General features: G+C 40.0%; 1 protein-coding gene across 2 annotated transcripts in view; it reads right to left on the reverse strand.

Annotated features, from left to right (window-relative positions):
- Positions 1-7678: 7678 nt before the first annotated feature.
- Positions 7679-12739, reverse strand: part of LOC134586497 (high choriolytic enzyme 1-like) — a 38402-nt gene continuing 33341 nt past the window's right edge. The window contains exons 12-13 of one of the 2 annotated variants that reach the window (XM_063442040.1): positions 11997-12231; positions 7679-7802 (exon numbers count right to left, since the gene is read on the reverse strand). In XM_063442040.1, coding sequence (XP_063298110.1) covers positions 7795-7802; positions 11997-12231 — 243 coding nt within the window. In that variant the 3' untranslated portion in view covers positions 7679-7794. The remainder of the gene's footprint in view (positions 7803-11996; positions 12232-12739) is intronic. The other variant, XM_063442041.1, reaches the window with a different exon arrangement.

Here is a 12739-nt window from a genome sequence, read left to right on the forward strand (position 1 = left end):
TTTCAAATCTGTCGTTCAATTTCTAGCCTCTACGTTGTTTTACCTAGCGAGACTTAAAAATAAGCTGCAGGGACGTGCACCTCCACTACAGTGACTCCCGTGCCTGACAGCGATTCTCCGCTGCTGCTCTATGCAGTGCACTCCCACGGTATTTGCATAATTATACTATGCAATTGCAAGCTTTCCCGGTAGTAACCACTATTGTTAAAGCATTATCCCACCCAATACTCTCAGATAATTGTATAGAGTGTAGAATTTGCCCTCTATGAATATGATTGTACACTGACGTTTAAGTGACAATGGTCGGGAGGAGCCCCATAAACCCTCCCCAAGTCATCTAGGGTTATGCTTTGTCATACCCCTAAGAGGACAGTTTTTGTGTACCCCAAAAAGGGTTCCTATTTTATATACTTTTGTTATTGTTATTGTTATTATTGTTATTCCACAGGTTTTTGTCTCCCTCCCATTCTCAGCTTCCCCCTTACTAGTGCTATTCGTATGGACCTCATAGCTCTCTTTTCGCATCAGTGCTCAATAGGGCTTCCAGCTTTCCCTCTCATAGGTGTTGGCATATCACACTCAACCATCCCATTAGGATGCATAGCCCTGGTCTGGCCACGGCAGGATTTGGCCAGTGGAATCATACTCCACTGCGACAGTTCAGGCACCGTAATGATCACGCGATCATTTATTAACATGAACTAATGTCGCCTCAGACATTAAAAATCCTGGCTCTCAATGCCAAAGGCCTAAATAGCCCCTACAAACGCAAGCAACTACTAAAAGACTAAAGAGGAGGCTGCTATTGTCTGTATCCAAGAGACACATTTTGCTACACATAATCCTCCTCAGATCCGCTCTCCAAAATATACAGTAGCATATCATGCATACTCCCCAAACAAATCAAAAGGAGTAGCAATTTTCTTTCACAAAGACTGGGTCTTCACAGCCCAAACGCAATACGTCGACCCAGACGGGCGGCTACTAATTCTCGTGGGCGACCTAAACGGCATTCAGGTGACAATAGTGTCGCTTTACGCACCCAATGAGGCTCAATTCTCATTTCTCAATAAAGCAATAAAAAAAATAAACTCTATTAAAAGAGGTCATGTAATTATATGTGGTGACTGTAATTGCACACTCTCGCCTTCTCTAGATGTCAAGCGCTTTAACAATAAACACCCCAGCAAAATTTCCATCCATAATAGTAAACTGTTTTCCAATCTTCTTCATGAACAGGATCTGTATGATACTTGGAGGAATTTATTTCCCAATGCACGAGATTACACTTACTTTTCCCAAGTCCATCTGACGTATACACGTATAGACCTATGCCTGGTTGACAAAAAAACCCTTCCCCACCTTAAAGACCAATCTATCGGGCTTCGGACCTGGTCCGATCATGCCCCTATACTGATTACTCTAACAGTACCATACCCCACCACAGGAAGGGGCAAATGGCGCTTAAATGAATCTCTCCTCGACAATAATCACAACATTCAACTTATATCCACAGAACTTGACAACTACTTTGCAACTAATGCAACAATAGATACTACAGTAGAAACCCAATGGTTAGCACACAAAGCGGTGGTAAGGGGCAATTTCATTAAATTAGGCTCACTAACAAAGAAAAGTTATATATCAAAAAAAGCCACGCTCCAGACTACACTCCAAACGCTAGAAGACTCTAACAAACGATCCCTGACTAAGTCAATTTCACGACAAATCACTAAAATACAAAATGAAATTCACCTTCTTCAAACACAACAATATACCATACAAGCACGTAAAACCCAACAGACCTTCTACATCTCAGGGAACAAGGCTGGCAAGCTGCTGGCAGCTCAGCTTAAGACAAAATACTTACAAACTAAAATCCCGTACATTTATTCAAAGGACAATGTCAAAATATTTAATCCGACCAATATTGTAGATGAACTAGCCCACTTCTATGAAGAACTTTACAATCTCCACAATAATGTGAACACACCTACTCCAACTCCCTCAGATATCTCACGATACCTTTCTCAAATTGCTCTCCCCCAGATTTCGGAACATAACATTAGTCTGTTAGATACCCCTTTTACAGAACAGGAAGTGGCCTCTACAATTGAATCCCTGCCCAAACATAAGGCACCGGGGCCTGATGGCCTCTCGAACTACTATTATATCAAACTAGCTCCGCAACTAATCCCACATCTTACAAAACTGTTTAATAAGATTAGAAAGGTTGGTAAATTCCCGCCAGAAATGTTAGAAGCCTACATTATCACATTACCCAAACCAAACAAATCTCCAACAATGTGTGGCAACCTCAGGCCGATTTCACTACTTAATGCTGACGTCAAATTATACGCTAAATTACTTGCTAATAGACTCCGACCTTTGCTAACCGATTTGGTCTCAGAAGAACAGGCTGGTTTTGTCCCCAGCAAACAAGTTGGGGACAACACAAGATATTGCATGGACCTAATTGATTGGGCTAACCTAAACGATAACTCGGGAGTCATGTTGGCACTAGACGCAGAAAAGGCCTTCGATCGCTTAAATTGGGATTACATGTCAAATACTCTATCGGCCTTTGGTTTCTCCAAATCCTTCATTACCGGCATCTTAGCCCTCTATTTCACCCCTTCCGCTAGAGTGTTCAACTCGGGCTTCACATCTAGGAGCTTCCAGATTTCTAATGGCACGAGGCAAGGGTGTCCCCTATCACCATTGATTTTCATTTTATGCTTGGAGCCTCTAGTCAGAACGATAAAAGCTGACAAAGAATTGCCTGGTTTACTTACTCCGGCTGGAGAAAAAAAGATAGCACTCTTCGCAGACGATGTTATCCTCTTTCTAGCCAACCCTTCTAATTCCATCCCCCACCTGTTACACGTATTGACTACGTATGGAGGTGTCTCCTATTATAGAAATAACATTAGCAAAACTCAGATTCTCCCCATTAGACTTAACAAAAAATTACTAAAAGAATTAGAAACATCATACCCTTTCACATGGCAATCCAAAGCAATTTCATATCTGGGAATAAAACTGACACCTACAAGGTCTCTAACCATAAAGGTTAATCAGAAAGCAGTCCTATCCAAAATTTCTAGGCAGATGGAGTCTTGGGACAAACTCTTCACATCTTGGTTCGGACGAATTAGTGCTATTAAGATGATGATTCTGCCACATATACTCTATCTGTTTAGAACGTTACCTATTGCTCTACCGAACTCCCTCATTAAACGTTTCCAGAGGGTCATAAATGCGTACATTTGGAAGATAAAGCCTCCAAGAGTTTCTTTCAGCTCTCTATGGCACTCGTTCAACAAAGGTGGCCTTAATGTCCCCAATATCCTCTTTTATTACAAAGCAACTCTAATGTCACAAGGTCTAGGTCTCATGACAGGAAAACACAAACCGATCTGGGCGGAACTAGAATCCGCCTGTGGAGGCACACAATCCCTCTCGGACCTCCTCTGGACGTCCCTCATATTGTCCACACCTTCCACTCTTCCGGCCTCCAAATTCCTAACACGTTCATGGTCCTCTTGGAGCACAACTTTGTGGTCTAAATCAGAAGCGCTATACCTCGCTCCCATTTCAGCCCTTTCCACCTTATCTCCTAATCTACAAACGTCTATATGGGCGTCCAAGGGAATAACTCATGTCTACAAATTATTTCACAAGGAGGGTGTGATCCCATTCCCTATACTGCAGAATAAATATAATTTGCCACCTAGGGATATGTGCCTATACCTACGCATCAAACATATCCTGCTTTCCCGATCCATTGGGTATATTGACCGTTTTTAGTCATGTCGGCACACAATGGTACAGTGCAAAAATACTTTGTCCCTCTTGTAGGTTTCTATCTTTATGTTATCAAGAATTCATGAACCATCATGAACCCACCAAGCTACCGTATATGGTAAAATGGGAATCTTCGCTAGGGATAAACCCGACGCCCGAAGAATGGGAACAAACTCTCAGGTATACTAAGAAATCCTCGAATTGTGTTACAATCTGGGAAACCTACTTTAAGATGGTAATGAGATGGTATTTAGTGCCAGGTAGGATTCACAAAATATACAAGACCTCCTCTCCTGATTGTTGGCGATGCATGGCGGGTCTGGGATCTATTGAGCATATATTTTGGTATTGCCCAAACCTGAAAGGTTTCTGGCAACTTATCCAGAAAACTATCTATACGCTCTGCAAGATTACTCTACCACTACTATTATGGGTGTGGAATACGAACAAATTGGTGTACACGTTAATTTAGGGCAATTCACTTCGAAACTCCACTCCACTTACATGTGATCCTACTACTTTGAACGCACAACAACTCTCAGTGCAGTGAGAACACTCATGACGTGTGCAGGAACAGTTATATTAGCGTGAGTAACTTTGGATAAATTTTAGCGCGTGAGGTACCTGAATCACTGATCATAGAGTCCATGTCTTACAGCTTACTATACTTATAGCTTACTATACTTATAACTTACTATACATATTGGCATACCATGACGTGACATTCCCCGGTGCCCTATACGGTTATTGCAATTTTATGTTTTTTTTTTCTCTCTTTGATATTTGTATAATGTCTCTTAACATGTTGTTAAGCTATACAATAGAGTACACATGCATTCTTGTATGTACTGCAGGAACGTGTGCACCAGCACTCTTCTTAAATACTTCTTTACGTGTATATGTACAACTGCATGGAAATAAGAGGGAAAACCCTACTAAGTTGAATACCACCAAATATGTGTCTTATTGTATCCTGTAGTTGCAAATATATGTGCTGTATTATGTATATACATTGTATAACTCCCTTCTGTTTTTATGATAAAATCAAAAAAAAAAGTTTGCAATGATATCCAAACTGGCATGGAACAACCTAACTGGAGCTATTTTCCTTGATTTTGCAAAGGCCTTTTACACAGTAGACCACAACATTCTACTGCAGAAACTCAAAAACTCAGGTTTTGGTGATTGTTCACTAACCTGGTTTCGATCGTATGTATCGGATCGCTTGCAATATATGTCCATTTCTGACAGCGACTCCCTCCCTCTCCAAGTCACAGGTGGTGTTCCGCAAGGTTCCATTCTCAGCCCCCTACTATTTACATTATTTATAAATTATCTGCCTAAAGTCTGCAACTCCTCAAATGTACACATGTACGCAGGCGACACAGTAATCTATGCAAACAAATCCGATCTACCGCAGCTTGTGGCTGTGCTCCAAGACCAGTTTACAGAGGTAGAAAAGTGTATCGCAAAAAACAAACTCTTCCTAAACACTGACAAAACTGCCACAATGATCTTTGGAACACTATATAAATTACACAAATTACACAATTCCCACCTATCCATCAAAACAAATTCAAATAGCACACTGACCGCAGTCCATTCTTTCAAATACTTGGGTATGTTGTTAGACCCCAATCTATCTTTTGGCCTGCACATAGAAAACCTTGCATCTAAACTTTATCCAAAACTAGGTGCCCTGTACTGAAACAAATCCTGCCTAAGCCCTACACTAAAGGAAAAGATTGCTCAGCAAATGCTGATGCCAATCATTGATTATGGGGATGTAGTATATGCATCTGCACCGCAATCCCACATTAATAAACTCAATACATTGTATAACTCATTCTGCCAATTTGTGCTACAGACGCACCCTTCATCTTTCCAGCCTTGTGTTTTCTGGGAAACTCCCACCCTACCTGAGCAAAATGCTCTCCTCAGCTGTTCCCACCTCCTATAACCACCGGTCCAGTACCAGCACTTTTTTATTTTATTTTTTTTATTTTTTTTATAGGGATTATCTGATTGTGTATGGTAGTGTCCTGGACCTTAGAGCCAATGTGATTGTGTATTTATTTCTACTGTGGTTTACTCTCAGGTTCAGGGGTTTCCCCTTTGCATGGGGACTCATAAAAGGCTAGTTGTGGCTACTATTAAAGTGAGATTTGTTTTACCCTCATTAAGTCTAGGCTCATGTTTGGGTGATTGGAGAGCTATATTCACACTCTGGGATTGCTATAATCACTACACTCCCTTGGATCACAAGGCTTGCTCTTATAAGAGCTGCCTGCTTCGCTCTCTGGACTAGGAGAGGTCTACCCACTGGAAGCTGGATCCTGGTCTTGGGTCCAGGGTTCGTGGAGGACTGCGAGACCCTAACCAAGCTGCAGCGGTTTGTGGGGTTTACGGTGGCTATAATGTTCCAGTGCAGTGCTTATGGTGCTCGCAAGTACTAGGAAGCAGCGATTGACAGAGGTACCCGGTCGGGGTGCACGACGGTCCATCACAGTTTGGATTAGGTTTATGAAATTTTGAATTTTTAATCACAGAATTTGTTGTCCAGTTTACTACAATGGACACATTATTGGTATGTCCTAGTTCATTATATGGATAGATTTAGATTGGTGCATATAAAGGGCACATTTATCAATCATTGGCCTTGATTTAATGCTTCTGGATAAGCTATTGAAATGATCACAATCCACTAGAAAAAGTTTAAAATATTTATCTACAGACGTCTCCATTAAAGTTTTTGGTAATGTTTGTAGATAAATGGTTTGAAAAAAAACTTACATGGTAATCATTTGAAAATCTTATTCAATAGAATAAAATCAAGTGAAATAAAAACCAAAACGGTGAATATGGAATGTGTTCTGGCGCTATTAGAGGGTACATGCAGCAAAACCCAGTGCCCGAAATAATAATAAAGAAGACACAGTGATAAAGCAATAAAAACCATCATTACGCCATCAAAAATGATGTATTTATGTAAGAACGTACTCTGAAAGTAGGAAGCGGTGGGAGAGCGTGCCATCTCCAATTTCCAGATACCCAGTTTAAAAGACGAGTAGTTAACAGAGAAATGTATGCACCAGGAGGAAGGCTATTTGGACCGAAAAGCATTGTGCAATTGAACTCTGTGTCTGGCTTGTGCCACCTTTTATTTTATTTTTATTTATTTACTACCCTTTAACCCCTTAAGGACACATGACATGTGTGACATGTCATGATTCCCTTTTATTCAAGAAGATTGGTCCTTAATGGGTTAAAGTGGATTAACTAATACTTACCTGAAGTACCTGCATTACTCCATGGACGTGGAGAGGGGTGAAGGGATGAAGCAAAATGGAGGAGTATACTTTTCAACACCTGTACAGTCAGAGCCAGCTTTATATGGCTCTGTATATAAAGCTGTCTCTGACTGTACATAACAGCAGCTAAACATCCATGCTATCAGAATTCTGTTTGTCTCTTTGAAGTTGTAACTCAATATTCATGTGTATAATTCCTTAAATGCAGAAAAGCCTTTCACAGTGTGTTTGGGTGATATTTACTGCACTTCTCATTTATTTTGCATGTTTTAAAGAATTAAATCAAGGCCATTGCTTGGTCTAAATAACTAAATAAAATGATATGTAGACAGATTGATTCACAAGAAATACTACATGAAATGTTACATGGCTGTTTTGGAGCTAAATTTTGCCCCTCCCCAGTATAGTACATATGACAAGACAAATATGAGGTGCTCTGCAAACTTGTGTATTTGTGTATTATACCCATTATATGTAACAGAATCTTACAGTTCAAACTCTAAAAAGCTTCTAACTTCCAAAAGATTTGCAATTGCTAGAAATATTTCATTGGACTATTTATCTTCATTTTTCTATAAAAACAAAAAACAAAAAACAACACACAAAAAAACAAACACACACAAGCTGGGTATTTGTATTTTCACTTTTCCAAATTGGTCTTCAGAAATCTTCTAAATCAGCCCACTGCAAGAAAGAGCAATAGGTTAGGTGAGGAATCGTGTTACAGGAAAGAGCAGTTATATCCAAAATATAAAATGTAGATCTAAAGATAGCAAAGCATCATGGGAAAGTCAGTTCTACTACCAGTCTAGAAACATTCTGGAACACAATAGAGAACTGATATATATCTTTCTTCTATAATATCAACACCATGAGCTCTAGTAGTACCATTTTAAAGCTTTTAAGAAATCACAAAAAATGAGGCCAAATGCTTCCAGAACACTGAGACTGCATTATTATTTTCTCTTACTATGTGCCTCAATCATTGTGTATCTTTTATATTACATGATTATGCTAGGTTTACGATTAGAATTTCTTTAATCTTTGGGCTGCACTGGGAGATACATGTCCTGGTCTGCTCAAGACTGATTATAGTTACAGTCCTTGTTGCTCTTTCGAGCTACCACCATTTTAATTCAACTATCTACCAATAATGGTATGTTGCAGAGGGACTGGAGATAACTGGAGAGATACAACCACACTGTTTCCTTATTTATAGCTTCATTACTGCTGTATCATTGTTGTGGAAGGGCTTAATAAAAATGGTGGCAGCTGCAGATAACTCAATACATTGTATAACGCGTTCTGCCGATTTGTGCTACAATGTAATTACAGGACTCTCCATTGTGACATGCTAAAATAACTAAACTGGCTGTCGCTGGAATCCAGACGCACCCTTCATCTTTCCAGCCTTGTGTTTAAGAGCTTTTCTGGGAATCTCCCATTCTACCTGAACACAATGCTTTCCCCAGCTGTTCCCACTTCCTATAACCTCCGATCCAGTACCAACACTTTACTTAGTCTACCTCAATACAAAAAGAGAGCAGCCCGATCCTCCTCCTCCTACCGAGCACCGCAATTGTGGAACGACCTCCCGCACAATTTAAAATCATCCCTAAGCTTAAAGTCCTTTAAGAGATCCCTCTCTAGGTACCTCAAAACAGAATGCGCCTGTCATGGTTGATTATATATTTCCTACCTGTTCTATGTTAAATTTTGTATTTATTGTGTATTAATATTGTTTTTGTATTTTATTGTACCCTAATGTAACAATGCAATGATTTGTGGACCCAGGAAATACTTGAAAACGAGAGAAATCTCATTGTATCTTTCCTGGTAAAATATTTTATAAATAAAAAAAAAAAATAATAATAATACTAGCTTGTGCCAGGAGCATAACACCCTATAATCTCAGCCAGATTAAATACTAGAATCCCAGTACCGCACAGGGTCTGTTAACCTATGTATTTTGGAAGGTAATGCCCAGATCATATCCCCATGCAGTACAAGGCTGATCCACCCAAAGAAATAAGCAATACTTATAAAAACTATAGATACGTGCATGAGAAAAAATGTTTTGTTTATTCTTGAAATTCAGTCCGTCCAACCCTTGGAAAATACTGAATAAGGCAAACTGAAATCCACCCACAAATTCACCCTATAGGGAATGGATAAAGGGGGCAGTTGCACACAGCATGCTCGCGGAAAGAGCGATCTGTCTTCCAGGTTCCTTCCTCCTTCCCTTCCCCCTAATGAAGAGTCTTTGGGCTGGTAAAGGAGATCGTTGATCTCCCCGACGGCCCAAGAGGGCCAACAGCAAGAAAGCAGGGCTGCCTCTCCATGAGTTGGCAGGGGAGATCAAATCATCTCCCCTGTTGGCCTGGGAACATGGGCATCACAGTGCACATCCCCAATGCTTGTGGGGCCCCCAGGAAATACGCCCATTTCAGTGGCTTAGTAGATCATTTTACAAATTTAATCCTCATCAAATCAAGTGGATCCAAAATTTGATTCATGGCAGAGATTAGGAAACTCAGACCCTACCAAAATGCTAAATCTGTGGAATTATGAAAATTTGAAAATTTGAGTCATTCCAAAATGAGTTACAGGTCTAAAGCAAAGCTCATATAAAAAAAGGGAATTTAGCTTCCTTAATTGCAAATAATGTCCAAAAATGTCATACTGTAAGAAAAAAAAAATCAAACTGAATGGCTTGTCCACCCTCCTTTTCTTTCATTATGTAAAGTCCCCACCTGCCACCCATGGATGGAAGCTGGGGGGACACTAAGTCCTCACCATGATTTTTATTATTAAGGTCCCCACCTGCCACTAATGCCTGGATAGGTGGAGAATGTTAGGTTCTCGCTCTTCAATATTATTAGGGTCTCCACCAGCCACTAACGCGTGGAGGCCAATGGGTGGACACAAGATCATTACCCTTTTACTATTGTAGTTTTGGCTTTCACCAAATTAACTGTTCACATGCCATTATTTACTTTAAAGTCCCACACCTAATGCCCACGAGTGGGAGATGAAGGGGACACTGTAATCCCATGTTATTTAAGATGCATCGTCCGTCTTTCTAGCAACTTGGCAGAAACCAAGCCTGGATTTGAAGTGTCTAGTGGCATTAGGATCGGTTAAAATCCTGACTTAATTCAGGTCTGGGAGCCTTAATTGTTAAATCCCCACATTATTGAATAGCGTAGGTGTCTCATGGTTCTGCTAATGTGCCAATTACTCATCCTTCGAATAATCATATTCACTGCATAACAAAGTATAGTTATTTTTTCACCAAACTGATGCTCTACTTCGGTCCTCCCGCCCCTCCACCTCCACAGGTCCAGTAGGGGACGTAGAATCTGTAGATGTTGGTCCGGAGCGGATATCCTCTTTCTCCTCCTTCTTAGGGATTCACTCAGATATAGGGAAAAATAGAGAGCAAAAAATAGTGCAATACGTCTGATAAAGAGATACAACAGTCTAAAAGCTGGTATAGAACTCACATGTGGAGGAGCTGTAACTCGCTCTAGTATGAAAGGCGTGCAGCGGTACAATCCCCGCTTATGGGATGGAAAAAGCTTTTTCCATATTGATAAAGCCGTATTGGCGAAACGCGTTTGTGGAATTTTATTGTGTATTTTATTATATTAAAGATTATTTGGTCACTTTTTTTTATTGGTACCATCTATCTTTTTAAATACACTGTTTTTTACCTGTTTGTTACCTGGCATCACTTTGGACCCCAAGTAATCCCTAGGTGGGGATAATACCACCAGCGTTATTATCAAGGAGCAGTTGGTCTGCTCCATTCTTGTGAGTATTATTTTTATTTCTATTTTATCCATGGATTTTACCCAGTGAGCACTATTTGCTGTCTCCTTTTTTTTTTTTATATTTGCCTCCTGAATACATCACTGACGGAGGAACCTCCCGTATATCCCATAAGCGGGGATTGTACCGCTGCACGCCTTTCATACTAGAGTGAGTTACAGCTCCTCCACATGTGAGTTCTATACCAGCTTTTAGACTGTTGTATCTCTTTATCAGACGTATTGCACTATTTTTTGCTCTCTATTTTTCCATATATCTGAGTGAATCCCTAAGAAGGAGGAGAAAGAGGATATCCGCTCCGGACCAACATCTACAGATTCTACGTCCCCTACTGGACCTGTTCCAGATAAGACTTTCTTTCCTTTTTTTACTTGGACTATTTATACATTGACGTTTTGTGGCGCAGCCCTTCCCCCGATTTCTTGTATAATGCTGCTCCAACCTACCTATCCTCCCTATTACACAAGTATGTGGCGTCAAGGCCTTTGCGCTCTGCCAAAGACCTATGTCTATCCTCTGTCCATACTCCCACCTCTAATGCTCGCCTCCAAGATTTCTCCAGGGCTGCACCTCTTCTGTGGAACTCCGTTCCCTTCTCCGTAAGACTTTCACCCAGTCTCTACTCATTCAAAAATAATTAAAAACTCACTCCTTGAAGAAAGCATACCAATTAAACTGTTTTTATCCCTCACCCCCCATGACTCCTCTCCTGCAACTGTCAATTACCTACTAAGTCCTCAGTGAATACTTTTCTAACAACCTACTTCATGTCACTATACCCCACTCCCTCTAGAATGTACGTTCATTGAGAAGGGCCCTCCACCCCCTCTGTTGCTGGACATCCAGTTGTCTGGTTACAATGACATGTCTGTTAGTCCACCCATTGTACAGCGCTACAGAATCTGGTGGCACTATATAAATAAAATAGAAAAAATATACATGTCAAAAGATAGATTGTAACATACCCACTAAATAAGCTGCTAAAAACATGAAATAAATGCATTGTAATGAAATTTTTTTTGTTATTTCATATCAGTTCCTTACCAAATGTATATTGTAACTTGAATCCACGTGCATTCTTCAAGCCATCACTATGAAAAGTTATTATAACTACATTTTGCGTAGATACCACAGCAGAAGAAGGTACAGCAAACCCACAGAAACTGCCCAGAACAGGACCATTGAAGTAGGGTCCATCAAATATCTTCACATAGTCACAGACGCAGGAACAAGTAAATTTGCAATATTCTATATTAAGCTCAGAAAATGTCATAGATACCTAAAAGATAAAGTCAAAATCTTCGTTACAAGAGAATATTTCTAGAGTTGCCTTTGATTTGTGACAAACTCAACATAAACTCCTTACATTCCAACCTATGTACCGATTGACTGTGAGTCATTATAACATTATAAAACCACAGGTTATATTTTTTAGCAATGTACATTTTTTTTATTATTATTTATTTCCACTTCACTATATTTTCCACCTCAGAAAGTAAGTTTGGTACAGATCATCTAAATGTATTTTACCAGCGTATATTTCTTTACAAAAGATTAAAAAACATAAGACACACAGATAATTTATGTAAATAATAGAGTATGGGATTTAAATTGTGTTGAAGGGACACTATAGGCACCCAAACCACTTTATCTCATTGAATTGGTCTTGGTGCAGTGCTGCTGTCCCCTTAACTCTGCAATCTAAAACATTGCAGTTTCAGAGAAGACAGTCACTAGATGTGCTTATTGGTCTCTTACTGTCAGGGTACCTGTGGTCTCTACCTCCG

Source organism: Pelobates fuscus, chromosome 2 (genome assembly GCF_036172605.1).
Source record: "Pelobates fuscus isolate aPelFus1 chromosome 2, aPelFus1.pri, whole genome shotgun sequence".
In the NCBI taxonomy this organism is placed as follows: domain Eukaryota; kingdom Metazoa; phylum Chordata; class Amphibia; order Anura; family Pelobatidae; genus Pelobates; species Pelobates fuscus.